General features: G+C 45.2%; 2 protein-coding genes across 3 annotated transcripts; both read right to left on the reverse strand.

The window, feature by feature from the left end:
• Positions 1 to 1047: 1047 nt before the first annotated feature.
• LOC112880827 (basic helix-loop-helix protein A) lies at positions 1048 to 5188 on the reverse strand. The gene is made up of 9 exons (XM_025945574.1): positions 5077 to 5188; positions 4628 to 4909; positions 4202 to 4298; positions 3610 to 3624; positions 3317 to 3376; positions 2677 to 3097; positions 1792 to 2249; positions 1254 to 1694; positions 1048 to 1122 (listed from the first exon to the last, which is right to left on the reverse strand). The coding sequence occupies exons 1-9, from the start codon at positions 5175 to 5177 to the stop codon at positions 1048 to 1050; spliced, it is 1950 nt and encodes a 649-aa protein (XP_025801359.1). The 5' UTR covers positions 5178 to 5188.
• Positions 5189 to 6472: 1284 nt separating this feature from the next.
• On the reverse strand, positions 6473 to 13381 carry LOC112882803 (protein phosphatase 2C 70). 2 transcript variants are annotated; one of them, XM_025947954.1, is made up of 13 exons: positions 13079 to 13381; positions 11957 to 12146; positions 11634 to 11807; positions 11355 to 11530; positions 10550 to 10708; positions 8638 to 8772; positions 8509 to 8570; positions 8216 to 8351; positions 7534 to 7628; positions 7298 to 7413; positions 7068 to 7197; positions 6928 to 6982; positions 6473 to 6821 (listed from the first exon to the last, which is right to left on the reverse strand). In XM_025947954.1, exons 1-13 carry the CDS (start codon positions 13247 to 13249, stop codon positions 6669 to 6671), a joined length of 1752 nt encoding a protein of 583 aa, XP_025803739.1. In that variant the 5' UTR covers positions 13250 to 13381; the 3' UTR covers positions 6473 to 6668. The 2 variants fall into 2 exon arrangements, with proteins under 2 accessions (XP_025803739.1, XP_025803738.1); XM_025947953.1 differs by having other exon boundaries at positions 8638 to 8778; positions 13079 to 13380.
• Between the last annotated feature and the right edge of the window lie 14607 nt (positions 13382 to 27988).

A 27988-nucleotide genomic window follows, 5' to 3' on the forward strand; every position in this document is an offset into this window, starting at 1 on the left:
ATTTTTTGAATGTCACATACGGATTGTGGTCTACTTTTCAGTACCATATTGCTCTCTTTATTACATCTTTATTCACTCGATCGACTTGCAAGGAAAGGGTTTGCTCGTATCCTGTGCTTGAAGGCATTTGAATTCGAAGGCTGAAAGCAAGCTTTATCCTACACATTTGACATCATTTAAATATCCACTGTGGCGAAGCAACAAATGCCAGGTAATTCTCAAACATCACATTGCAATGTCAACGCCTGCTGCACGCTCTGACCCCTCGGCCATCCAGGTAGGGAATATCTGCACGTGACCAATGGAAAAGGTGCCAGAGCCCCTGGGCAATTTTCTGTATACCGGCCATCAGCTACCTGAAGCTATGCCATCACAATGCAACAATGGCTGGTAAGATAGATGCTGCGTGGGTGATGGCCTAATGGGGTGGTGAGATGAATGTTTGGGGCCTTTTCAAATTTGTTACGTGTAAATTTTTTTTATCTCCTACGGTAGCTTACTACAATCGCTTAAAATGGCTTGTTTACCGCCTTCAAACGCCTCTCAAATCATCTTCAACCGCGCTTCAATTTTGCATCGCCCGAAAGGACCTAGTGTGATTTTTACCCGCCGACTGAAACGTACTACCTCCATTCTTAAACATATGATACTATGATTTTTTTTCGTTAGGTTGACTTTTCACCTTTTCTATGAATATTGATGATAGATCTAGTGGTACTTGTTTTGCTTTACTTAACTAATTAATTGAGTATGTATAAATATTAGTGGTAAAATTTGATAAAAAATCAATAGCATTATATATTTAAGAACGAATGAAGGTTGTTTACGGGCTTTTTTAAAGAAAAATCCAACCCCTCTCTGCAGAAATCAGCTTGCATCTATCAAGTCAACAACAGGGTATAGCTTATCCGCGTTGGTAAAATGTGCAGAGCAATCTACCGAAAACAGGTTTCGTCATGTACACCAGAAGCGACCAATCCAAACAATCTGGTCATCTATAATTCAACTATTTTTGTTGCACAACTTTTAGTGATGATTTGTTACACATCAGTCAGATAAGATGATTAGATGGATCGCTCTCTTCACCTCGTCGATGCTCTTTCTCCCATGCACTTCCCTCACCTGCAGCAAACAATGCTAGACCACTTCAGACTTCAGCGAACTCAGACATTGCAACGAACAAAACGCGGCACATTGTTGCCAATTGCCATGAACCAAAGATTTCATGTTTCATGATGCCGCGGTGCTACGACCTTTGCGCGCAGCTCCACGAGCAGGACGTCGCCGGCCGACGAGGCCTGGACGGAGGCCACCTCCAGGCCGAGCTCCCGGTGCAGCGTCAGCATGACCCGGAGCAGGAGCCCGTCCCTGCGCGGGCACCGGAGTTCCACCAGCGCGTCGCTCCCGATGATGGACACCTGCACCTCCGTGCTCGCCGCCGCCGACGCCGCCGGCCTGACCGCGCCGCCGCTGGTGCTGCAGCTGCTGCTCGCTTCCACGGCTCTCATCTTGTTGCTCCCCGTCTCCGCCATTGCCGCCGCCGAGCTTGCGCTCTGATGAGCTCTCTTCGGGGCTGGTGCCGTCAGGTAGCCGCCGTCGATCTGTAGCCGGGCTCGTGACTCCAGGTCCTGGATGCGTCTCCGCAGCTGCTTCACGTACTCGATCGTGTCGCCCAGGATCGACGCCCTGTCCATCTGCCAAAGCAACAGGAAAAAAACAATTCTTGCTGCATCCTGTAACACACAACTGTGAACGAACTCGCTGCTCACTTTTCAGAATTCAGACAGGCACCTTGGTGACGAACGGCACCAGTGACCGCAGGACGACGAACCTCTCGTTGAGCTTCTCCCTCCTCTGCCGCTCCTTGAGAACATGGCTGGCGCTCAGCTCTGCCTGGCCCTGTCCTCCTCTCCGTGATCGGCTGGTACCTTCGCCGTCGTCCCTGCTGGGCTCAGGTGACTGGACCTCTCCTCTGAGCATTTGGTGATGACTGTGTCTAGCAGGTGCACCGATGAACAGGATGCTCTTGAGCATTCTCTGTGGGGAGCCTTCGTCAGAGATCAACATCAGCTGGAGATCACTGGTTCCTTTAGGGTTCCATCTTGAGAACGACGAGTTCTTAGAGAGTGCCAGGTAGGTTCTGATGCTCGGGGCTGCTTGCGCTCGCCGACACGCGTTGCGCCGTAAGATTGTCAGGACTGTTTCGATGTAGTGCGCGTTTTCGGCTAGTGCTGCTTGATCTTGTGCTGCTGGGATGAAGAACAAGTGGATGAATAAATTGAAGAATGAAACTTTAGATATGTGTGTTTTATTTACCATAAGGATTTTTTTTAATTGTACATTTTTTCTATTATGCAAAATATTTTTAACAGATTATGTTGTCCCAAATGTAATAGCTTGTTGACCTTTTTTATACTTGTCTCATTATGATCAGTGTTTCCTTATTGAAATGCTAGGAGACAACAATTCTCCATAATCATATATATAGATGATCGTCATCCCTGAAAGTCTAACTTATTGTCACTTAATAAGAAAATGAGAAGAATTTACTTTGAGACTACTCCTAATATGTACATAAACTCAATTACCTGAATGTTGTAGGAATTTACTGCTTATTAGGTTTTCATAGAGAAAATGCCATGAGCCTAGCTAATTCATCCTGAGCTGGAATATTACCGTTCTGGCAAATCATAAGCATTGAGATCTCGTCATCCACGTGGTTCGTGCAACCATCCCTAAAGCTTTCCGACGCCTCAATCTGCATCAGATCACTGCTCCGTGCATTGGGCCTTGCCTGCTCATTGCCCATATTGTCCGGTGGCAGATGCCGGCGTGAACCATTTTCAGTATTGGTCTCTGAATCAATTCTGTCATCTTCCTCTTCCGTTTCGATGTGCTCGTCTTCTGTATTGAGAGTATTTGGCTGCACATTTATGCCGCCAGCGTATTTTTCCATTTTTATTTGGAATGGCTGATGATTAATGTGTGTGGATTGGGTGGAAGTTGAATGGCCTGAGAGGGTTGGCATTATGGGGATGCCATGCTGATCCATGAAGATGCTCCTAGCATACTGAATTAAACCACTGTCTTCTGCTACCTGAAATATATTCATAGGTCTATTTGTTAGATCCTACTGCTTTTCCAACATATCCATATAATGATTTGGTTAATAGGTTTCATAACTGAAAAGTATTTGTTGAATTTATCCAATTATCGATCAGTTTGCAAAATTTTAACAGTTGACCGTTGTCATTTCTACAATGCATAATTAAGTAGCCAAAAAGTAATAAGCACAATAACAGTTAACGGTACTCACTTTCTCTGTAGTTCCAATTTCCAGGATACCATCATCATTAACTGGAATGCAGGCGACTGTCTGCGTTAACATTGAAGTCAATGTATGAGCATTCTGGGGTTCAATATTTAGTGGAAATCATGCAGATATTGAGTATTGGAAAATTCATTTGAAATATAATAAATTAAATTCACTGCAAAGGATTTTACTTTGATGAAGCGTTGGGATAAAACTAGAAGTGATTTATCTAAGTGGTGAAACTCTGACGATAAGGCTCATACATCGAGTAATTTCAGAGGCAAAATTATGAATACCTCGATACCTGCACTCTGCTATATGTTGCCACAAATATTTGTTATGCTCCACATGAAAAGAGAAACAATAAGGAAAATTAGTTTCTTCTCTACGGTCAGGTAAAGGAAAACAATAATTTTGGATATCTATATTCGATTCGTGCTTATCATGCTCATATCTTGAAAGAAAAGTGATGTTGTCCATAATTTCAATTGCAATCATAAGCCTTACCTTTTGTCATGCTTCTCTATGATTAATTAGTCTTTCTGATTCTTACTACGTCTTAAGAGTTTCTCTTAAGATTTATCCTTATTTTTTTCTCAAGCGCTCTAAAGTTTTCACACACTGACAGCTATACTCTAGTCGAAAATAGCTGCGATATCTAGTAATTGCAATTTTGAAATTGTTAATCTTTTATCGTCTTCGTGTTGCAACTTTGACAAGTATTCTAATTGAACAGAGTTGTGGTATCTAATAAATGCATGACAAACCTACACCTATTATTTTTATATTGCCCCATAAAATATTTTGGAAACTAATGAGATGCATCTATGACCGGAGGGAGTACCGACAGTTTTTTTTAAAAAAAACAAAAGATGTGATAGTATGTACCCTGGCAAGAATTGCTCTTGAAAATACTTTGCTGTCAACTTTGTTTGCCCCACAGAGCCACACATAACCTCTCCTTGCAAATGCCTCCCCAGGCAACCTGAAAAGTGAATATATGCCTCACTTATCAAAGCCTGTCTTGTTGCAATGGCAAACAAAGAGCATTCCCCCTTTGTAATGCGATCTGTTTGTCCTTGTCATTTAATACTTTACTGATGCGTGTTGCAGCATCTATTCTGAAAAGACTGACAAAGGAACGAGTTGATCTAATAGTTTGTTAGGGGGAAAACAAAGAAATGAATTAGATTTGGTGAAGTAGCCATCAGATTGTCTATATTTAACTTAGACCATGATTATACATCAGACTGTCAAAGGAACGAGTTGATCTAATAGTTTGTTTTTTGATGGTGTGAATTTGTAATGTTTTACCCGATGCCAGGAGGGAAGCAGTAGGATGCGCACATGAGGTAGAACCACTCCGTCTCCGTGAGGTCCTCCGGCGCCAGCGCGGCGCTCGGCCGGCGAGCCACGGCGTCCCTGCCGCCAGCAGCGGCGGCGTCCCCTGCCAGCGAGTCGTAGAGCTCCCGCAGCTGCCGGCTGCGGCGCCGCCCCGCCGCCGCGTCCTCCTCCTCCTGATTCCCGCCCGGCGCCACCGTCGTCTTGCGCGTCTTGATGGCACCGTTGTAGTGGCCCTCCGCCCACACCAGCGCGCTGCACGCCACGCAAGATCGGATCCCAGCTAGCTAGTCAGTCGTCGGTCGCGGGCACGACGGGATCCATTCGATCGTCGGAGGAAGAAAACGATCAGAAGAGAGAAGAGGCGAGAGAAGAAGCTAGCGCGAGCTCCGTGCATGGCGGCAAGCTGTGCGCGTACCCACCCCTGGTGCGGGCAGAGCTTCCAGAGGACGCTGTACGTCCACTCCGTGCCCTCCGCCACCGTCTGCAGCGCCTTCTGCACTGCCTCGCCGCCCACCGCCATGGCGTCCGCCGTGCAGCTGCCAACCAACCTACCAGCTCCACAGAGAGAGAGAGAGAGAGAGAGAGAGAGAGAGAGAGAGAAGACGATCGAGCTGGTGGACTTAGGACGGGAGTGAGGGTGATGTGTTGACTGGTGGCTGCACACCAGACGGCCCCAGCGGAGCTCATGCACCCGATCGCCAAGGCACGAGGAGGGAGGATTTGGTGAAAGCCCAGTTGGGTCTTCTTGGATGGATACCATGCCATGCCGTGCTCTCGGCCGTTACAAATGTCGGTCGCCACGGCATTCAATGCGGTGCCTTTTCCAAATGACCATTCTGCCCTCTCCGCTCCTTCATCTTGCTGCTCATTCTTTCTCTTTCTCCCCAGCTCTCTTTCGGTAACTTCGGGAGGCAACAGCGAGTGCGATGGAAAAGGGCTGAAGGTACGCGAGTGGACAGAGAAGAATGGATGGAAGGAGGTTTAAGGCGACAGACAGCCAGGCAGGGGCAAGGCACCAGTGCCTTCAGTTCTCCTGTCATCCAAACTTCAACTCTGTCCCTGATGTTTCTTTATTTGCAATAGTGTTTAGTGTAATTAATCATGCTTTTTTCCGTAAACGTATCTGAGCACGTATTTTATTAAGAGGAAAACTTAATCATACCTTTGCCATGATCTTCCATTTTTCACTGAACCCTTGCAAAGAGGATCTTGTTGCAAGGAGATTAAGCACACCGTCCATGATCTACTACAGTGGCTCCAACCACTTGCATGCACTGGCTTCCTTACCCTGCTGCAGAGAGGAAATTAAGAGACTGATGTGTACCACAGCTGGTCCAGGGAGGAGGCCCTAATTCTGGGGCTGCATAAAGGAGTAAAAGGGCCATTCCTAAAAAAAAAGGAGTAAAAGGGCCAGGACTTGCTTCAAGCCCGACCCTCCCATGATGGGATAAAGGGAGTGTCAGGGGATGCACCACTAGATTCTAGCCCTTGGCAGATCCCACAGCATTCCATTTCTGTCAGGCAGGCAATTGGTAACTTCTGAGCCCCAACCTTGTACACAAACTGAAAGAACGTGCAGCTAATAACTCCTGCAAAGAGAAAACCTACTGAGTGGTTGGGAAAACACAGCAGTTTTCACTTGGCCCCATCTTGTTGTTGGACTTTGGATGCAGATTCTACAGCAAGGTAAAAGTGATGTGATGACATGCAGCTCAACGAGCATTATGTGCCAGGCTGAAAGTACAAGCTGGGTTGCTCAGTCACCTAACCCAAAGATCACAAATCACAGGGTACTGAAACCAAATACAAGGCATAGACTCTAGAAGAACCAGATTTGCACACTATGAAATTTGCTCCTATGCCAATTCACAGATGATTCCGGTGCATTACATGTGAATATCACCACATCTCATTAGAAACAAAACGGGTGCAGCCAAGACTGAAACAAAATTTGGAGCTATATGCAGCAGGGGGGATGGTTCATGGAACACGGTGCCTCGAATCCGACATGTCATTTGGCGATACAAGGGTCTGTTCTCAGAATGTCGAAATCTACAAATACTACGGATGTGTTGTCCTTGGTCCGCAAATTCCTAGCTTCGCTCAATACACGGTTGGCTACTTTATCCACCGAGCTGCTGTCACCGGTGTTCCTCTCCTTTCCCTGCAGATTGTGGAGCCAAGAACAAGCATGAGACTACAGACAAACAAGAAAGGCCAATGCAGCTGCACAACAATGACAGCAAAAACATAAGCATCAGAACTTTTACCTCGGCAACAAGCTGTACCGCCCTTTTAGTGCTGATAACATCCCAAAGCCCGTCGCTGCATACATACATACAAACAATCCAAATGGTGAGGATGGTTGCAATAAGCAGCATTACCTTTCTAGCATTGAGAAAGAATTTACCTAGCAATAACGGCAAAAGCTGTACATGCTCTGGTGATACGAACAGCTTGGCTCACATATGGTTCTGAGCTGAAGCGCATGTCTTGCTCCTTTAGAAACTTATCTCCAAACATTCGGGCAAGATTTAGTCCTATTGGAATGATAACGGACATTGAGTTGATTTGACTTCCACCATCAATTGCATAAAGGGGAAAAAAAGGACAAACTGGAAATGGAACAAGGTATTGTACCACTAAGACGAACTTCACCATCTTTCAGGGGCTGCCCAGTTCTTGCTATCCTAGCTCTTTCAGTTGTACTAGCTACCCGATGATCTTCGGTCATATCAATCGTATTTCCATTGACACTGAAAAAATTAGATCATTACTGGGCTCGGCAACATCTTAGTCACAACTCATATAGGAAGCTAATAGGAAAAATTAATGTATTAGCTGGCAGGGTATGCTAAAAATAGGTGATCTCTTACCTCATCACACAAGCTGAATCACCAAGATTAGCACACTGGGCAAAACAATTTTTATTCTGATCAAACCAAATAAGAAGGGCTGTTGCTGTACATCCCTGAGGTAAAAAGAGAAATCGTAAGCCATAGCAGTTCATCTCACCAGGCTAATTCAAGGGAAGAGCATATAACTACAACTCAGCAAAATATATAAATGACGTAAGGCCTAAAAGAGGTGCGATTAGACTGCAAAGTTTCAAAAGCAAACAATCATTGCTGATTCTGGCTAGGCACTGTTTTCTAGAATAAAGGAGGATTTTACATTCTATGATAGTAAGGTACGTTCAAAGTACTGTTATCAGTAGCATAAGTAGCAAGATCTGAAGTTTTGGAGCAAAACTAACTGGAAATCTGTATCATAAAGATGAATTCAGAAAAAAGGTTAGCAACCAGACAAATCATTTCAGTTTAGGACCAAAATCACCAAGTAATGTGAATCTGGGGATGGGATCATCAACAAGACACTGTTTCATCAACAAGACACTGTTTCATGAATAGTGACCTGAATTGTTGACATCACTAACACTGCTAGTTTCTTGACAATGCTGATATACAGTGCCAGTTCAAAAACATAAATGTGACAACCCTGCAAACACATAAACCTAGTTCAAAAATAGCATTTGAGACGTCACGAGATAGGGCGAACCTCATACTGATGATCGATTGCAGCTTCTGTCAAAGCAAAAGCATATCTAAGAACATCAGAAGCATCAGAACTTGATAGAACTCGTTCTTTTGTGTCAGGATGAGATAAAATGTTTGCCACATTTTCTGGAAGAATCCTAGAAGTCAAAAGGGAAAACATCAGTTTTGCATTTCCAGATTAAAATATTAAAACAAAAGAATTCAAAAAGAAGTGCTGTTTCATGGGAGTTAACTAATATACGGATAAATCAATGGCATGCATAATCATGCATGAAAGAAGCACTAATGACTAACTTGCTGACAGCTTTGGCAGCTCCATCCCCTCCATGTCCATCAAAGATTCCGAAGAGCCCAAACTGCAATGCAATTAGGCATCAAAAAAGAAAAGAATAAAGACTTTGCAAGAACTCTCTCATTACCCACCTGTTCAACCCCCTGCAGAGGACACTGGCAAAAGCTTATGTCCTCCATTGGAAGTTTCTTTCCACTTCTACGGGCTACCATTGGATCAGATGCCATACCAACTCCAGCAGGAACTCGTTGATTTTGCAGTGAAATCTGAACCTTCAGAGAGGTAGCAACAAAATGCAAGTGTTAAAAAGAAGGCATGAAAATTGTTATCAAAGAACTAACGATTGAAATGTTGCTGTGATGCTCAAAATAAGCTGAATAGTGACAAGCACCAACAAACATTAGAACCATGTAGTGTGCGTACTTCAACTAATGAACAAAAGTATGATGGTTGGAGTGTTTCAACCAAACCTCAAAAAAGTCACAAAAAAAAACAAACCTCAAAATGGGAAAGTAGAAAAAAGAAGCAAGCAGCCATACATACAAGGAAAAAGTCTACATCACCCCCTCAACTATGAAGGGTGGAATACTTCACCCCCTGAACTACAAAACTGGGTATTCTACCCCCTCAACTAGCCAAAACCAGTCAAATAACCCCTCAAGCGGTTTTGAACGGTGGCAAAGCCACCGTGGGTGCTGACGTGGATGATGACATGGCGATGGCCCCGCATGTCAGCCACCCCTCTCTTCTCTCCCCTCCTCTTCTTTGTGTCCATGCTGTTACAGGCCGGGTCAAGGCTACCCGCAGGCCTTGACCCGCGGCAAGCGCATGCCGAGGCCGCGCGCGGCGCGCACCGGACCTGCGGCGGCAAGTGGCGAGGCGGCCAGAGAGACGAGCAGGGGCAGGGGCGGCGCACGCATGGGCCGTGCGGGGCCACGGCGAGCCTCACCGGCCGGGCGCAGGCGGAGAACGGCAGCAAGGAGGCGGCCCAACGGAAGACAGCATAGCTTTCAGCTTTTCACTGTCTCCAAAACACAGTCGTGTGGCCTGCACAGGTGCTAGGTTACACCAACAGCATCAATCCTAGCACCAATCCACAGGGGCGAAGCCACGTTAAAAATGACTCTGGTGCACACTCTAATTTTAGAAGAAAATTAGTTCACTTTAGATGGTAAAATTGAGTTATCTCCAAGTAATTTTTGTTTTACTCTGGTGCACGTGCTCCATGGTATGTGAACGTAGCTACGCCCCTGCCTGTCCACAGCCTAGCCATTATACGCAAACACTTCCTGCATGAAGCCTTTTACAACACAAGCTCTACCAACTAATCAGTTTGTTGACAATATGGTCGACACAAAATGTAGCATTCCCTCATGATTTCTCCAATATAAACATGCTAGACCAACTTTTTTTTTATTTTGAGGGAGCAAATTTTCTCATGTATGGAAATTCAATGGACTAGCTATAACAATAAGGGGTCTAAAGTTCCACATATAGGCTTCGAACAGAAGGGAACACCAAAGAATCATGATTGGGACTACATCTTCATAATGAACTAGATCACATATGCATAAATTAAGCTCATTGTATACAAGCTGCGTAAGTGATTTATGGTTTGTCATACAGAATGAAAGGGGAAGGCCACACAACCAGAAGCATGAAATTAGAGGTGGATGGAGCTCAGTAGTTTATAATGAATAGTAGGAAATGGGTGGAAAATGTTTTACGTTCAGTTTGAACTAAACAAATGAGATTACAATGGCCATCTAAACCTACAAAATAGAAGTGTTTCAGACCAAGACTCATGAAGATACCATGCATAAAAATCAGAATATAGATCATTAGATCTGGTATGACCATATACAATCAATTCCCTTCTAGAAACAAGTCAGCTCAGATCAATTATCAAGATTCAGACTCCTATAAGACATACAATGGAAATCCAGTACACTGCACAACGGAACCACTGGGATGTAAGACCCACAAAATATGTTACCAAACTTGGAAGAAACTAGAGATGCTCGAAGCATATCAGGAACTTACAGATAGCTTTGATGACGTCCCTAGAGTTATAATATCACCATGTGCAAGTTCAGCAGGCTCACCCCAATGCCTAGACCCAACATTCGGATGGTGAACTGCCTGGGAGTTCAAGAAAGTTCCATTCAAGCTGCCCATGTCCACAAGTTCCCATTTCAATGTCTGCAATATTCCAATACATCAAACGTCATTTTTTGAATGAAGAAGAATCTTACATTGTACTGCAGCACATAAGGGTCCGAAAGACTGTAATAACTACAGACATGGTCAGTACACGGGAGACAACCAAATAAAGATTTGACAGCTCTACCCAACACATTTTTCTAGCAAGTCAATTCTCAAGCCTTATATATATATTCACTATTATGACCAAGGAAAAAAGGATCAACCAATATATTTCTGCTCACAAATAAGGTGCTAACAATATGGAAATGTTTACCAAAAAAAAGACAAATCTTGCAGGAACAGTTTCTGCTCGGAACTCAGGAAAAGGATGATAATGTTTTACATTTAGTTACTGAACTAATTGCTTCACTAAAACATGCCGCCATGATATTGTAAGTGATTAGGTTTGAAACATGTAGCCCCAGAATCCAAATTCCCAACATTGAGTTTGTCAGGTAATGAATTTGGACAGAGCATACACCTGAATTTTGATGATCACAAACATACAAGATGGTACTAGAAAGTTGATCGCTAGCATCACTTATTCAGTTTTGACAACAAGCTAAAAGTACAGAGAAACAAACACTCAAAAAGCATTGAGTTGAAGGTACAGTAAATGCATAAACAGTTCCTGAATACCGACCTTTGCATTCCAGTTTATCCGAGCATGCTTCCCTGAGACTTCAGAATCCTTTAACACTATATCACTCGGGGGAACTCTTCCAAGAGTTATTGGGAGCATAGAAGGTTTACTTGACTGCCGAGAACAGCTTATTCCATGAGATGGACCAGCTATGACCTCTAAATCAAGGCTGCTATCTGCATTTCTAACAAAAGATTGGATGAAATGGGCATATAAATGCCAATCTTTGCAAGGAATGGACAACTAAAACGTCCAAGTCAAGTTTGAAGGATAGCTTACGATACGCATTATCCTTCATCGGGATGCTTCCATTATGGTTATCCTCTCCAGGAACCTTTTTTCTGTGCTTTTGATCAGGTGTTGGCCAATTTGTTGCTGTTGTACGCTTTAGTGTGCTTCCTAATTGGAACTCTTCAGAAGCATCATTTTCAACATTGATTACGTGAGTTTCTCCTACAAAATCAGTAGCAATTTCAGAAATTGGAAAAATGTCTTTGTAAATCCATGATTGGATGTATCAGATCCAAGCAATCCAACATAGATGAGAATCCAGATGATTTTCAAACTAGGACACTAGATGGTTGGGTATGATTATTGATCACCTTGTGTAGCACAACATTCAGCAGGATAAATTCTCCCTGTATCAGCAATTGAATGACTTATAGGTGAAGTATTACTCCTATTTGTTTGAATCTTCGAAGGTTCTCCTACAGAACTTCCAAGAAAACTATTACTCTGGCTAGAGTGACCTTCCCGACTTTCAGAAAGAAGAGGCCTATCTATATCCTCATCCTGCAAGGCAGTATAATTAGTTAGCATAGGCAGTCCATTCAAGGCATAAAGTCAACTGATGCTGCAACCACTCCAAACATAACATCAAAGAGAGTGCTCAAGTCTATGGCTAAGAACATGGATGGATGCATTAGTTTTTACAATCCTTTTGTCACGACTTTTGACACAAATCTTTCTTACTTTTATGAATGACTTGTTTGTATGAGGAAATGTGTTCTTGCCATAACCATGGCTGCTGAATAAAAAGTTGGGTTGGAAACCCAATCTAATACTTCTTTGAAGAGTGCTTATAGAATCAAGTGCCATTCACTAGCTCACAGAATCAATTCTGATGTTTGAAACAGCCTTTAGAGATGTAATTCAGCTAATCAGTTACTTCTTATTAGGCAGTAGATGTTTTCTCGTTCGAATGGGGCAACTAGATATTCATTGTTCGTCATGATCCATCAACTATGAAAACAACAAGTAATCTATATCCTGCTCACGAAGCATAAAAGTGTAATAACAGTACTTTTCTTCAATCGCTATGAGCAACAAAGAGAGCCTAATCACCTTTACCATGACCCAGCAACAACGATGGAACCAAAAACAGAACCAAACCATCAATGCCACAGTTCACTATCATAATCTACCCAAGAAACAAGCCAATGGCCAAGAAAACCATCCATGGACCTCAACACAGGATGAATCGCCAATGTTGGAAGAAATCACACAAAGAAGAGAAATTGCCCCAAAAGAGCAGGCCCAAGAATCCACCGCTAGCAGCGCTTCACCAAGAAACCCCCAAATCCCCACTCAATCATCGATCCATGTCTCTACAATAACTTTCCAAGAAACACCGGGACCACCGATTCGCATCAAAAGGACCGCCGCTTCGCCTCTCTTGGCGATTCGAAAGAGGAACAAGGAAACAAGAAAGCTCGGATCTCGACCTGGACAGCGACCGGGGTCGGGACCGCCGCCGCGGCCTGGACCGAGCGGCGCTGCCGCTGCCGCTGCCGCCGCCGCCGCAGCCACCATCGCCGGAAGGCAAAGACGACGAGGGCGAGGACGGCGAGCGCCGCTATGGCAGCGGCAACGAGCGCCAGAGGAGGGGCGGCCATGGAAGGGGAGAGGGGAGGAGGGGAGGGGAGGGGGCTAAGATGGCTGCATCGCCATCGCCATTTCTTCGCTGTGCGCGTGCGTGTGTGTTAGCTAATCTGTTGTCCGTGGGTTTCTTGGGGCGGCCTATTCTTGGGAGGCAAAGCACATTTTGGGGTTTTTTTGGTGTTGCACACATGAATCTTGAGCACATCTCGTGTCACGTCCACATTTCTCTTCTGATTTTCTCCTTTCAGTTTCACCTTTGGGTCTTCATCTTATTTTTGGAACCTAATTTGTTGTAACAATTCATTTATTTCTACAAATAGTACCCCTATATTAAATCCTTAGATATTAGAAATAATGGTGTTTGATGAGAAATATGGGTTTTTTAATTTTCCTTACTTTTAAAATTGTATGCCCTATATTGTTCCACCAAGATAATATATAAATAGGTATGTGCAACATCTATATACCAAATTAAAATCCTCCAAACACAATATAATTATTCTATCAATTATGTTCTATTTATTATGTATCACATCCTCAAAATCTTAAAAGTGCTTAAAAATTAAAGAGGTATACATATACATAATTTTGTATTGGCACGTTCCGCGAGCACTAGATAAGTTAAAAAATGTTTGTAAGGTGCACAAATCAGCATTGTCATGGACCATTTCACTCTTTTTAGTTTCGTAATTCCTCAAGTGATTGCACTTCTTAATTTGTTTCGTAAACTTGCCATTGAATATCTATATATTAAGTGGAGAAAGTATCGTAGATATTCTAAATAGGTCCGCTAGCATGTAAGACTAAGGGTATATTATATTTGAGGATAAAATTGGAAGAATATAGATATTTATGTTCGTAGGGATAACACCACGAGTAGGTAGAATAGGATTTATTTTTTCTGCTTGGAAGGGTAAGGACAGATGGAAAGTAATACTTACAATCTTAATCCCAAATAATAAGATCCAACCGTATGCCAACAGTTATCCACGGTAATTACTAAATAACAGCAAACACACTAATTAATTATATCATAAATTAGAATACAATATAGTGTATCACAAACCGGAGGGGGAAAAAGATGCTAGAGTAAAAAGGTTCCATGACTTCATCCAAACTGAAAAATGGGATGAATGGTTCCTCAAAATTTCATCCGGCAACGAGATAAATAATCATTCAGTTCTACCCGCTTGGAACAACATATTTGGGGGCCGTTTAGATTGTAAATTTTTGCAACCGGAGATACTGTAGCGCTTTCGTTTGTATTTGACAAATTTTATCTAATCATGTACTAACTAGGCTCAAAAGATTCGTCTCGTGACGTACAATTAAACTGTACAATTAGTTATTTTTTTACATACATTTACTGCTCCATGCATATGTTCCAAAATTGATGTAATGGAGAGAGTGTGTAAAAAATTGGAATTTGGAGAGGATCTAAACAAAATCTTGATTACCCTTTCATAAGGGTAAAGGCCAACGCAATTACTGCATGCCGTACACTACTGCGAAACTCTCCTTCGCAGTAGGTAACCAAACCGTACAGCAACATTTAGTTGCCACCCACTAGAGACATCTCTTGATGCAGAACACTTTTGTTTGCGTGAAAAAGCACTCTTAACTTCTATTGGAAAAGTTAACCTCACGTACATTTGGAAAATCAGCTGGCCGGTGACGTGCACACGGGACCGCGTCTCGAGAAAGAGCGCCGCCCTTTGGCACAAGAGGTGAGGTGGCGAGCAGGCACCGGAGAGCCCTGGCGGCCAAAAACAAGTCAGCCAAATGATCTCACCCGCGGCCGTACCAACCAACCAAACCAACCGCCTGGCAGCGCCGGCGATCTGCCTCCGCCATGATCCGAGCTAGATCGATCACCTGCTCGCCGCCGACGCCGAGCGGCCGGATCACGTACGGCGTGGCCACTAGCGTCTATCGGGTGTCGCCGGCAAGGCTGCGCGCGGCGGCATGCCGGAGCAATGGTTACTGGCAGCATCTAGCTAGCTAGCGTCGTCGCTTGATCCGCCGGTCGCCTCGGATTTGATTTGACTAACCTAATGTGATTTAATTCTTAATTTGCTAGCAAAGGCGCGGCAGGAATCTTTGGGGAAAGATGCGGATGAGCACGAGACAAGCAGAGGGGAACACGAAGCCAGAGCTAGAGCATATATACACGAATGGATTGAAGAAGCAGCAGATGCCAAAATTAATGCCAGTGCTTAGATTCCACGCTAGCCTCCTACTAGCTACGGGACACACAGCTCGATCAGTTTTGTTTCAGCTTATTATTATTAACGACGCGCCAAGTCCACAAACTTGTTTGTGGGATCAAACTCAATGGGAGTGTTAGCTCCACGTAACATCTAGTAACTAAGTACTAGTTAAGCTAGCTCGAGGAGGATTATGGTCAATGCGAAAAGACATAAAGCACACATATCTTCTTAAGCATGTGCAAATGCTAGTGAGGCATCAAGAGTGAGTGAAACACGTCATTAATTAGTCAATCTTAACATCATGTGCTTACTCTATTCTTCTAATAAGTTACTGTTACCATGGTATCATATAGTATATCATAAGGTGAAAACATCGCTTTAAACATAGTTTAGCAAGATGAGGAAGGATTGGAACTTGCCTTAGTCGTCAGCTAGCAAAGATGTTGAGTGCTGGACATTAAACTCGGTCTGTCACTCTGTGGCCAGTTTGGTACCTGAAAATGGAATGAGATGGTTCGATGAGATCGTACTCTTCAGTTAAGACACTGCTTATGATCTCGAGGGAACCAGCATGTATGTCTCTAAGGCATATGCTTTAAATCTTGATAATTCATTGTCATGCTAAGAAGGCTTCTCTCTCCCATAGGGATAAAGGTTGTCTTTGGAAAGACAAGTTGGAAATATTATCTACTTGTTTTATTTTTCTAGAATAAAGGATTAGAAAATATTGGTCATGTATATTGTTGGGCTTTAAAAGAGATACCAAACCTAGCCCAAACCTTCTCCAATCTTTGTTTAAACATGCTCCAATCCAATTCATGTCTGGTCAAAACCTTGGCGCAACTTGAACATGTTTGGGCCCACCTAGCCCACCTCGTGTCCCCCACCAGTCCACACCACCTCCTTTGCCAAGCTCAGACCTAACCGAACTCGACGCATCCTCTCTCTCTCTCCATCCTCCCTTGTTCTTGACCCCTCTCTTAACTTTGTTGCACCTTGGTGCCTCTGCTGGCTAATTCAACTGTCTCCTCACCAGTGGCACATCACAAGGAGCTTACTCTCTGACTCCTTAATCGATCCTGTTTAGCCATCATGCTTGCCCTCACCATGCTAAGGCAAATCAAATCATCAGGGTTACCCCTAGATTTATTTCCCCGCTAGCCATTGTGAGCTTGACAGATCACTCCATCTGCACCTCCTCTTCCCCAACTTTGGTGACCTCCTTAACCCCCTCCTCGTAGTCGATTTGGGGTAGTAGGCTCAAACTCTAGTGCTTAGGTTGTGGACATGGTAGTGGCTTTGCCGGCTTGCGCCACCATCACTAGATCCACCTCAATGGTCTCAATGTTGTGCCTCCTTCTCCTTCCGCTAGCTCGGCATGACTTAGCACCAAGAGCTATAGTCGATGCGGGCATGTGGAGGGCGTTGCTCTTGTAGTGGCAAGCCGATCTTTGCAAATCGCCACAGTCGGAGCCAAAGGCAAGCAAAGGCTCATCAGCACTCAGACATGCCTAGGCCTTGGAGCTCGACTCCAACTTGATTTGCATTCTCTCTCTTCTATTGTTCACCATAATGAACATCCATATCCACCTCTCATGGCATCAACATAATTCCATTTAGCCATGATCATGAGCGAGAAAGATAGAATATGAGAAAGAGAGGGAAGACTCACCTTGAGAAGCCCAAAACAAAATGGTACTATGCTTGGTGGCCTTCATCTTCTATTTATAGATGCAAAATGCAATCTTTTCCTATATTAAAAAATTGCATTTTTGGCTAATAGATAGCATGGAAGTTAGAGGATATGACACAGGCGGTTATATGTCATGGAGGTTAGCTTGGTGTTTAAGGAAGTGACACATAGTATGCTAAGGTGGCATTTGCATGGCTTGATGGTTTGGGAACTTGACACCTAGTGTCATGATGTGCTGTGGCAAAGCTTCATGGTTAAGAAATGTGGCACCTTGCTTAATAGGTGTTATGTTGCATGGCTAGCTTATATGAGAAAGAGACACCGCATTAGGTAGGTGGCACTTGAGGACAATATGAGAAAAGTTGTATATGTATGAATGTATGTGACCATCATGAGATAGGAAGTCAGATAGCTAAAGAATTTTGGGCTTAAATAGCTACAAAACAGCTTGACCATGTGTTATCGCCATAATTTAGATAGGCCAGAACTGGGCCGTGGATAACTATAATGGGCTTGCGAATCGGACCCTGTGCAGATGTTTTGGATCCAGAGAGGCCGTGTATCTAGATAGGAACGTATGCTTAAACAGTTTAGATAGAGATAGTTAAGATTCGTGTCGTATTTGGTTAGGGTTGGTTAAGAAAGGAAAGTCTACAGACTATAAATATATATCATGGGTAAACAATAAAGGGAGGAATCATTCATCAACAACTCTCGGCGCATCGCCTCCCCTGTTCTAGGGTTTTCTCGGGTAAGTACTGTGCAGCCCCGATCACGTTGCGTGATCGGGGCAGCGTCGCCCTTGCTTGTTTACTTTGGTGTTTCTCATTCTGAAGCATAGTTGATGGCGGGTAGCACTGGTTATCTCAACGCATATGGAGTGACGATTAATCTTTCTAGGCTTTATTTATGTTTTCGTTCGTTATCTATAGGCGTTTAGCTGTTATTGTATCCGAATTCGGGTGCGAGGGCAGCGTCCTGCTCTGTTTTCATTTAGTAGATCCAATCTATCATGTTTAGTCTTTGATCATCAGAGATTTAGTTTAATATCTGCGTAATTAGGCCCTACAAACGAGTTGAATGTTCCGGCAGTATGATTGGTATCTTGCAATAGCTTAGAGAGGGATTGTTCCGGGAATCGGCTTTCGGGTTGATTGTTAGGCCTCTGTTTAGATTATTGTTTTGTTGCTCTTTTATCTGTTAGGCTCGATTACGTGTAGGATGTTCCAGTTACGTGGTGAGAGCTTTAATCGTTGTAGATTGGATTAGCTTAATGCTTATAGAGTGAAGTTTGTACTATTATCGGATATATCTGCTTTATTCATAGATCCGATCCGGTATTGAACACAATCGGCTCTTTACAGCCGATACCGGGAAACATCCGATGAGCCGATTACGGCTCGGACTAACGTTTATATGTGTCTGTGCATGCAGGAAACTAATAAATAATACCTTCCTGATCAGGTACAGGGTCAGGTGGCACGCCTAGCGATTCCAAGCCAGGGCGTGTGCCGGATCTCGGGCCGTTGACCAAGGGATCGGGGTCCACCAGCAGTCCCGGAAGCCTCCCGGCTCCTCGTGTTGCCTGTCGCTGCTCGCCGGCGGGTTTTGACCAACAACACATTCTAGCACGCCCAGTGGGACCATCATCGCCATCTTCATCATCTTCATCGACTTCGTCATCTTCTTCAACTCCATCAGCTGCTGTTGACGGGATGGCAAGGGATGAACCGATCACTTACGAGGAGCTGTCTGCTGAACATAAGCAGAGATATGATGAGATTAAGGCTCAGTTCGAAGCCGATCTCATCGGCTCTTTCGAAAGGACCCGTCACCACGGTGTCAGGTGGAAGGGGTTTTCACCCGAAGGCGCTTTGGATGGAGTGGATCTGTCCACCCCATCGGAGGACCGCACCAGAGCTCTACTGCAAGAGGTGAACTATGCGGTGGCCCACTCGTTGCACCGACATTCTGAGAGCTTGGTTAACGCTTTCGAGCGTGTTGCCCTGCGTGTGGTTCAAAAAATTATGAAGCATCAGCACTCTCCAACAGGACCTACCTTGGGGAGTCATAAAGGGGAACTACCGTTTCAAATTAGGCCACCATTGCCTTATGCGCTCACGGCTGTGGAGTCACATGGTTCTCCAGCTTATGTGGTTTATAAGGTGGGAGGTGATCCCATGGATCACCAGTTCTTCAGTGAGCTACCCAAGGAGATCCCGCATGGCTATATGTATGCTTATATACCGGATAGCAGTAATCCGGTACATTCAGCACAGAAGGTAACTGGAGGGGTTTGTGGAGTAGATGCAGACAAACAAGCGTGGCTGGCAGCCTATGCCACCGGGCCGAGTCACGATAGTGCGCACTTGGCCCCAGGATCACAGACGGCGGAGCAGATCAGTGCCATCCTGAGAGATCAGTTTGGCATCCTACCAAAGAGGAGAGCGATCGGCTATACTAAGCCGTATCCAAGTGATTACGATCTAATTCTTTTGCCGCCTTAGTATCGGCTTCCTGAGTTCACCAAGTTCAGTGGAGCGGAAGGCTCTAGCTCTATCGAGCACGTGAGCTTATACTTGGCGCAACTAGGGATGATCTCGGTATCGGATCCTTCGCGAGTAAGATTTTTCTCGCAATCGCTTACAGGACCAGTCTTTGGGTGGTACATGTCATTAGGCCATGATTCTATCCGTACTTGGAAGCAGCTGGAGGAGCAGTTCCATATTCAGTATCATTCGGAAGCTGCAGAAGCAGGAATTGCCAATTTAGCGCAAGTGCGGCAGAAGCATGGGGAAACCATGGCGGAATTTATCCGACGCTTCAGGGAAGTAAAGAACCGATGCTACTCGACACGGATTTCAGAAAAGGAGGCAGTCGAGTTGGCATCTTTGGGGTTATTGAAGCCGATCAAAGATTTGGCTTTCCAGTTGGAGTTTACCTCTTTGGCACATTTGGTGCAGAAGCTGACAACGCATGAGCAGCGCCATCCTGAGCTATATCAAGATAAGTTCAAGCGTCAAGTGGCGGTGGTTGATGGAGAGGAAGCTGAAGACTCCGGGGAAGAACAAGAGGTGGCAGTCGCAGAATGGACTCGGGGGGCAAACCCCGTGTCCTGCAAATGAGTGAAGCAAACAGGGCTTGCGAAAGGATTTGACTTCGACGTGGGCAAAGTTGAACAGATCTTTGACCTGCTGTTAAAAGAGAAACAGTTGAAGTTTTCGGAAGGATATAAACCTCCTACAGTGCAGGATCTGAAGGGAAGATCATATTGCAAGTGGCACAACTCTTTCACCCACAGCACAAGCGACTGCAAGGAGCTCCGTCGGCAAATCCAATCGGCTATCGAGCAAGGTCGATTAATCTTGGGCCAAACCGCTATGAAGGTCGATACCCAGCCCTTCCTTGGTGTAAACATGGTGGAGGGTTATGACTGGTCTGCAAGACGGCAGTTGGATTTTGCGCTTGGCATCAACATGGCGGGGTTAGTGTCGCTCCACCAGGCCAAGAAGAAAGAGGCTGATCCTAGCGATCGGCCCCAAAAAGAAGAAAAGGGACATGTCATAGAAGAACAAGTGACGCACGTCAGGAATCAGTGGCCAACCTCTTCTGATCTTCTCAGGAAGTATGAGTACCAGTACAGCAGCGTCTCCGGCGAGAGTCAGAGGAAGAAGAGTATGAGCGTCGTACTGGGAAATGTTTGAAGAAGCATGAAGATCACGCGATCACTGGCATTGCCCATTTTTCAAGTATTGTTGGGATTCGGGTATGAGTCGATTACCTACTATTAGAGACTGCCCAGAATGTGGATCCAGGAAACCAGATGTAGAGGGGATTTCAGTTTTCCAGCGTTTGGGACGTGTTCCAACTCAGCAAGAGCGAGTTCGATCACCACACAGAAGGATGGACCTTGATGAAGAAGGAGACAAGTATCATCGACCATGATGGTGCCCTGATGGACTCAATCATTCTTAGAAGCATAGAGTTCAGCGGCTGCGTAGCTTGGAAGAAGCCGAAGCTAGATATCTTGAGTCATTAAGGAAAGCGTGCTCGGATCTAGCAGAACAAGTCCATCATGTGCAGAAAAAGGCGCCTCGCCCTCTCAGAAAGGAATGGCGGCCGAAGTCGACAAAAGCCGATGTGAAGATATCGGCTGATACGCATATGGTATTTGTGCTCCCTGCAGAATTCCACGCTTGAATCCATGAAGAAACATCAGTTGCCCAGCTTGATTTGGGACCCCGGCCAGTGATATTTGAAAAGCCACAAGCTAAGAATTACAAGCATTTGAAGGCTTTGTATCTTAAGGGATACATAAACGGCCAGCCCGTTAACAAGATGTTGGTGGACACATGAGCTGCAGTTAATATCATACCGTACTCGGTTCTGCGCCGCTTGGGGCGGTCCACCGGAGATTTGATCAAGACTAATGTCACGTTAAGTGACTTTAATGGGCAGACTTCAGAAGCTCAAGGCGTCCTCAGTGTAGATCTAACCATCGAAAATAAGACCGTCCCGACCTCTTTCTTCGTCGTTAATAGCAAGAGCACCTACAATGTCCTACTTGTTAGGGATTGGATTCATACCAACTGTTGCATCCCCTCCATAATGCATCAGTGTTTGATCCAATGGGACGGTGATTAGGTAGAGGTGGTTACGCAGATGACTCGATTGATATTTCACATGCTGTTATGAGCATCTGGGATGCGGAAGATCAGGAGCCGATCTCAGGGATGAGTCTGGAGGGTTGTGATTGCATCGAAGCTACAAAAAATAGGGTAAGGCTGGTCTTATCTAGTGGCCTTACAGAATAGAGGAGCTGCAAGGAACAAGCTGCTCTAGCGCATTAGTGAAGGCCGATTCCCGCGATCGGCCCCAAAAAATAAAGTGTAAACTTTCTATGTCAAGTACTTTACATAATGGTAGTTATTGTGGAAAGGCCCACTTTGACAGCCGGCCTTACTCTTTTTGTAAGGACTTGAAAGATAATGAAAGTCATGGAGCGGCCGATCTCGACGATCGGCCAAAATTCTTTCTATCGTCTTCTTTTTCCATCTACAGTATCGACTTGACAGATGATGGGAAATTAGGATATGGGTTCACATCGGCTGATGAGCTTGAAGAAATAGATATTGATCCTGGGGATAAGCCACGACCAACATTTGTCAACAGGAAATTACGCCCATGTTTGCGAGAGCCGATGATAGCTTTGTTAAAAGAATATGCCGATTGTTTCGCCTGGGATTACACAGAGATGCCTGGGTTGAACAGATGCATAGTTGAACATCGGCTCCCTCTTAAAAGTGGATTTTGACCATTCCAGCAGCGTGCATGACAGATAAAGGCTGAGGTCCTGGCCGAAGTGAAAAAGGAGGTGGAGAAAATGCTAGAAGCAGGATTCATCAGGCCTTGCAGGTATGCTGAATGGATTTCGAGTGTTGTACCTGTACAGAAGAAGGATGGTCGATGGCGTGTCTGCGTGGACTTCAGAGACCTCAACAGAGCTACTCCGAAGGATGAATATCCAATGCCTGTTGCAGAAACGTTGATTAATGCGGCTGCTGGTCACAAAATCTTGAGTTTCATGGATGGCAACGCTGGTTATAACCAAATTTTCATGGCCCCTGAGGATATACACAAAACCGCATTCAGAGTGCTTGGAGCGGTGGGTCTGTTCGAATATGTGGTTATGACCTTTGGTTTGAAGAATGCTGGTGCTACATATCAGCGTGCCATGAATTATATTTTTCATGACTTGATCGGAAAGTTGGTGGAAATCTACATTGATGATGTCGTGGTGAAGTCTGCGATGGTTGAAGGACACCTGGAGGACTTACGACAGGTTCTGGAATGAACTAGAAGGTTCGGGCTTAGGATGAACCCGAAGAAGTGTGCTTTTGGCGTGTCGGCTGGACAATTTTTGGTTTTCTGGTTCATGAAAGAGGGATCGAGACTGGTCTAAAAAGTCAGGAAGCTGTACGCACCATGGTGCCACCTACTACAAAGAAGGAGCTCCAGCAACTCATTGGCAAGATCAATTTTGTTTGGAGGTTTATTTCTAATCTTTCTGGGTGAATTGAGCCTTTTATGAAGTTGGTGAAAATCAAAGCCAATGAAGAATTTTGCTGGGGGACAGAGCAGCAACAGGCGTTCGAGGAAATTAATGAGTATTTATCAAAACCACTTGTGCTGGTTCCGCCCCAACAAGATAAGCCATTTTTTGTGTACCTATCAGTTGGTGACACCTCTATCGCATCGGTAATAATACAAGTGCATGATAATAAAGAGAGGGTTGTATTCTACCTCAGCAGAAGGATGCTGGATGCGGAGACAAGGTATCCTGATATCGAAAAGCTATGCCTTTGTTTATTCTTTACATGCACCAAACTTCGTCACATCCTACTATCGGCTGAGGTAATTATTATCTGCAAATCGGATGTTATAAAACACATGCTATTGGCTCCTGTGTTGAAAGGCCGATTGGGAAAATGGATGTTTGCATTGTCAGAGTTCGATATCCGATATCAACCCGCGAAGGCAGTCAAAGGGCAAGCGTTAGCGGATCTTATTGCTGAGAGGGTCAATACCAACATAGCAGCGCTTTCTGTACGAGCTTGGGCTATGTACTTCGACGGATCAGTTTGCGGAGATGGATGTGGCATAGGTATCCTGCTGGTATCGCCTCGGGGGGCAACGTATTCTTTCTCAATCAGATTGCCTACTACCTGCACCAATAATATTGCAGAGTATGAGGCGGTGCATAAAGGTATGGAGTTGCTTCTTGAGGCCGGAGCTGAAGCGGTAGAAGTCTTCGGGGATTCGAAATTGGTGATCTCTCAACTCACAAAGAAATACAGGTGTGAAAGTGAACTACTCTTTCCGGTGTGGGTGCGATGTCAAGAGCTGATAGCCCAATTCAGGTACATAAATTTCTATTGGATACCTAGGGCTCGGAATTCAGAGGCCAATGATTTGGCACAACTGGCTTCAGGGTACAAAGTCGACGGGTCTAATCATCAGGTGCACCTACTGGACTAGGGGGATTGGAGAGCCGATATCTTCAATTACTTGAAGGATTCAGCTCGGGGGGCACCCAAGAGGATACGTTATAAAGCCATGAGATATGTCTTGATAGGGGACGATATGTTCTACAGGACGTTGGAAGGGCTGTTGCTTAAGTGCCTGGGGCCGATTGAGTCCAATCGGCTCTTACATGAAATCCATGAAGGAACCTATGGGACTCATCAATCGGCTCACAAAATAAAGTGGCTGATTAGGCGGTCAGGGTACTATTGGCCCACCATGCTTGAGGATTGTTTTAAATATTATAAAGGATGCCAAGCATGTCAGAAGTTCGGAAAGATTCAGATGGTACCAGCGTCAGTAATGAACCCCATTATTAAACCATGGCCGTTCAGAGGCTGGGGCATGGACATGATCAGCAAAATTAATCCTCCATCCAGCAAAGGCCACCAGTTCATTTTGGCTATCACGGATTACTTCACCAAATGGGTAGAAGCAATTCCTATGAAATCGGTGGCATCCAGAGACGATATTCAGTTTGTCAAGGAACACATCATTCATAGATTCGGGATCCCTCAGACCATTACAATAGATAGAGGCTCGGTCTTTATTTCAGAGGAATTCAAGAAGTTTGCCGCTGACATGGGCATCAAGCTGATCAGGTCGTCTCCATATTATGCCCATGCAAATGGACAAGCTGAAGCGTCCAATCAGAGCCTCATCAAGTTGATTAAGAGGAAGATTGACGAGTACCCCAGACGTTAGCATGAGGTCTTATCAGAGGCATTGTGGGCATACCGTATATCTTGTCATGGGGCGACGAAAACTTCCCCTTATCACTTAGTCTATGGGTAGGAGGCTGTGTTACCATGGGAAATTACGGCCTGATCGAGGCGTGTAGAGTTCCAGAATGATTTAACCGCTGAAGAATATGCTACTATGATGAATGACAATGTTGAGGACCTCACAGAGCTTAGGCTTTGGTCACTTGAGAAGATCAAGGAAAATAAGGCCAAAGTAGCCCGCGCGTATAATAAGAAGGTCAAGCCGAAGGAATTTCAAGTAGGAGATTTGGTTTGGGAAGCGGTACTACCATTAGGAACTAAGGACGCAGTGTACGGCAAGTGGTCCCCAAACTGGCATGGGCCGTATAGAGTTGACCAAGTCCTATCTAGGAATGCATATATGCTTGAAGAATTGGATGGTGTCAAATTCCCGGTGGCAGTCAACGGTCAACATCTTAAGAGATACTTCCCAAGAATGTGGACGATGAGCAGTAAAGCCGATATCATGCATCAGGCTATAAGCCGATGTGACCAATGGGCCTGAGTAAGGTAGCGCTGGAGATGTGCGGAAAGGTGCAAACCAACAGAGCTCGATGGCCCGGGCTTATGAAACTAGTGACATGTGGCAAAATAAGAATGAAGAAAGAAGGCCGATGCGTACGATCGGCTCACACATTAAAGAAAACCACTTCGTAAGATTTTCAAAATAGCCGATGTAAGACCATCGACTCTAGAGTTTTTTTGAAGCAGTCAACATAATGGGATCATCAAACAGCCGATGTCTGATCATCGACTTTTGAGCTGAAATAACGCACACAAAGTTTATTTGTTAAAGAAACAGGTTTTCTGAAGGAACTCATCAATGGCAGCAATGGCGTCGAGATGGACACGATCAACTTCAGCGATCACCGCTTCGTCCTCTTCGTCCACCCCCGGCATCACCTATTTGCTCAGAGCACTCAGCTCGGCCAGATCCACCTTCAGTTCAGCAGTCAGGGCTTCTGCCTCCCGTTTAGATCTTGAAATAAGATCCTTTTCCTCTTGGATGCGCTGCTTGGTGGCCCGAACTTTGGTCTCGAGATCCTCTAGATCCTTCTCCAAAAGAAGGAGCCGTTGGGTGGAAACAGATGTGTCAGCCTTGGCGTCTAGAGCAGCTTTCTTCTTGTTGACCGACTGACACCGCTCGGCAATATTGGTTCTCAAGGGGGATTGAGAGCGACGGGTCTCAATCCTATGGCGAGCCTCTACTACTTTTACCCGAAAGGAAGGGAGGTGCCCGGCCGGCAAGAGCTTGACTTGGGGACGCACGGGAAGCCGGGAGTTGACCTCGTCGAGGATCTACTGTACCGTGTTGGAATCCTGGACTAGGGCGTCAATCGAGCCTGACAGAAGATCCTTCATGCGGAGAAGCTGACTGGCGATGCTAGTTGAGCCAGGTTGAGGATCATCGGCTTCTAGTATGGCCGACCCGATAGATGCAGGATCAGACACAAGCAATTCTGAGAGGTTCAGGCTCTGAAAGGAGGCATGTGAGTAGAGCAGTATAGAAAGGAACGAAAACAACCTGAGAAATAAAACGTACCTGTCATGGGAAGGAAGTAGCGACAGCCGATGAAGAAGTGATCGGCTCCTGAGGGCACGTCCTTTCTGGAGGAGGAGCATTGACAGCAGGAGGAGCGAAGGTCGGCTCTTGAGTGTTCACCCTGTCAGAAGGAGGAGTAGCAGCCGACGAAGCGGCAGTCGGCTCTGGTAGGTGCGTCTCTTTCGAAGGAGGATTAGTAGTTGCCGAGGCGACAGCTGGCCTCTCCAGAGAGGGACCAATGATCGATGCGGTCACAACCGGTTCCTGCAGATCTTGTGGGGTAACCGGAGCATCAATCAGCGTCGAGGGGCCTTCCAGAGCTATTGGGTCAGGATCACGGAGGCTAATCAGAGCTCTGATAGGCACTTCCACATCCTCTGGAACCTCTGAAGCTGAGTCCTTCTGGCGTGGGGGTTCTTCCCCATTGGAGACGTCCACGACGATGGGCTGCAAGAAAAGAAAGTGTAATTAAGAAGAATGAACAGGAATAGAAGGTCGATTATGAAAGAAGGTGATCCAAACCTAGCTAGCAACTGGAGCTTCTTGGCTGGAGGAAGACGGCACAACTTCTTTCCGGATCTTCCTGACAAGTATCTTCCTCGTCTTAGCATGAGCCCGGGGGGCAACAACCTCAGAAGATCGTCTCCGCTTGGGGGTCAGCTTTGCGGTGCTGGGCTGGATCTGCATGATATCTTTCGAAGGAGGAGGCGCGTTTTTGCCAAAAAGCACCACAGGGGCAATTGGTGAGAACCGAAAGACAGATCCATCATCATTCTTGGGCTCTAGGCCATCCTCCTGCTGCAGAAAGAGAAAATGGAATCAGAAAGATTCAGTAAGGTCAAAAGGAGAAAACAATGTGCGAACAGTAATACCTCTCCTTCAAGGATTTCATACTCAGTGTGAATTTGTTGCAGCATTAGCCCCAAGGCTCTCCAGAAAACATGAGTCTTCCACATCAACCACCAGCCCTCAAAGTCAACAGCCGAAGAAATAAAGGCAAGGTCGACAGGAATTGGGATGGAAATGTCTGAAAACAGACTGTAGCATCTTTGGGTGGTGACGACGTCAGGAAGGTCCACTCTACTTGTTGTTAGATGATGAAGGAGGAAATGTGGAGGCACCTGCCTAAGACCAAACTGCTGGGCTGCTACGACCGGCTGGTAAAATTCATATCCTGGTTTAATGATCCGGTTGGAGGTGCTCATGCCGACGAGGAGGAGGCAAGGACGAATCATGATGGAGTATAGGCGCCTGGTATCGATATCATGGGTGAATTCAGCTAGTCAGAATGTGGCTGGGTTCTCAAAGAGTTCAGAATCAACATACGGGAGGAAAATTGGGTTGTCCAGGCCTTTATAAAAAAGTTCTAAACCATCGAGAGGCGTCTGAAAGATTTAATTTCCCGCCAGGGAGACTGTATAAGGCCTGTCCGAAGCTGGTGCATCGGATTTGTCTCCCAC

Source organism: Panicum hallii, chromosome 2, assembly GCF_002211085.1.
Source record: "Panicum hallii strain FIL2 chromosome 2, PHallii_v3.1, whole genome shotgun sequence".
NCBI lineage: Eukaryota > Viridiplantae > Streptophyta > Magnoliopsida > Poales > Poaceae > Panicum > Panicum hallii.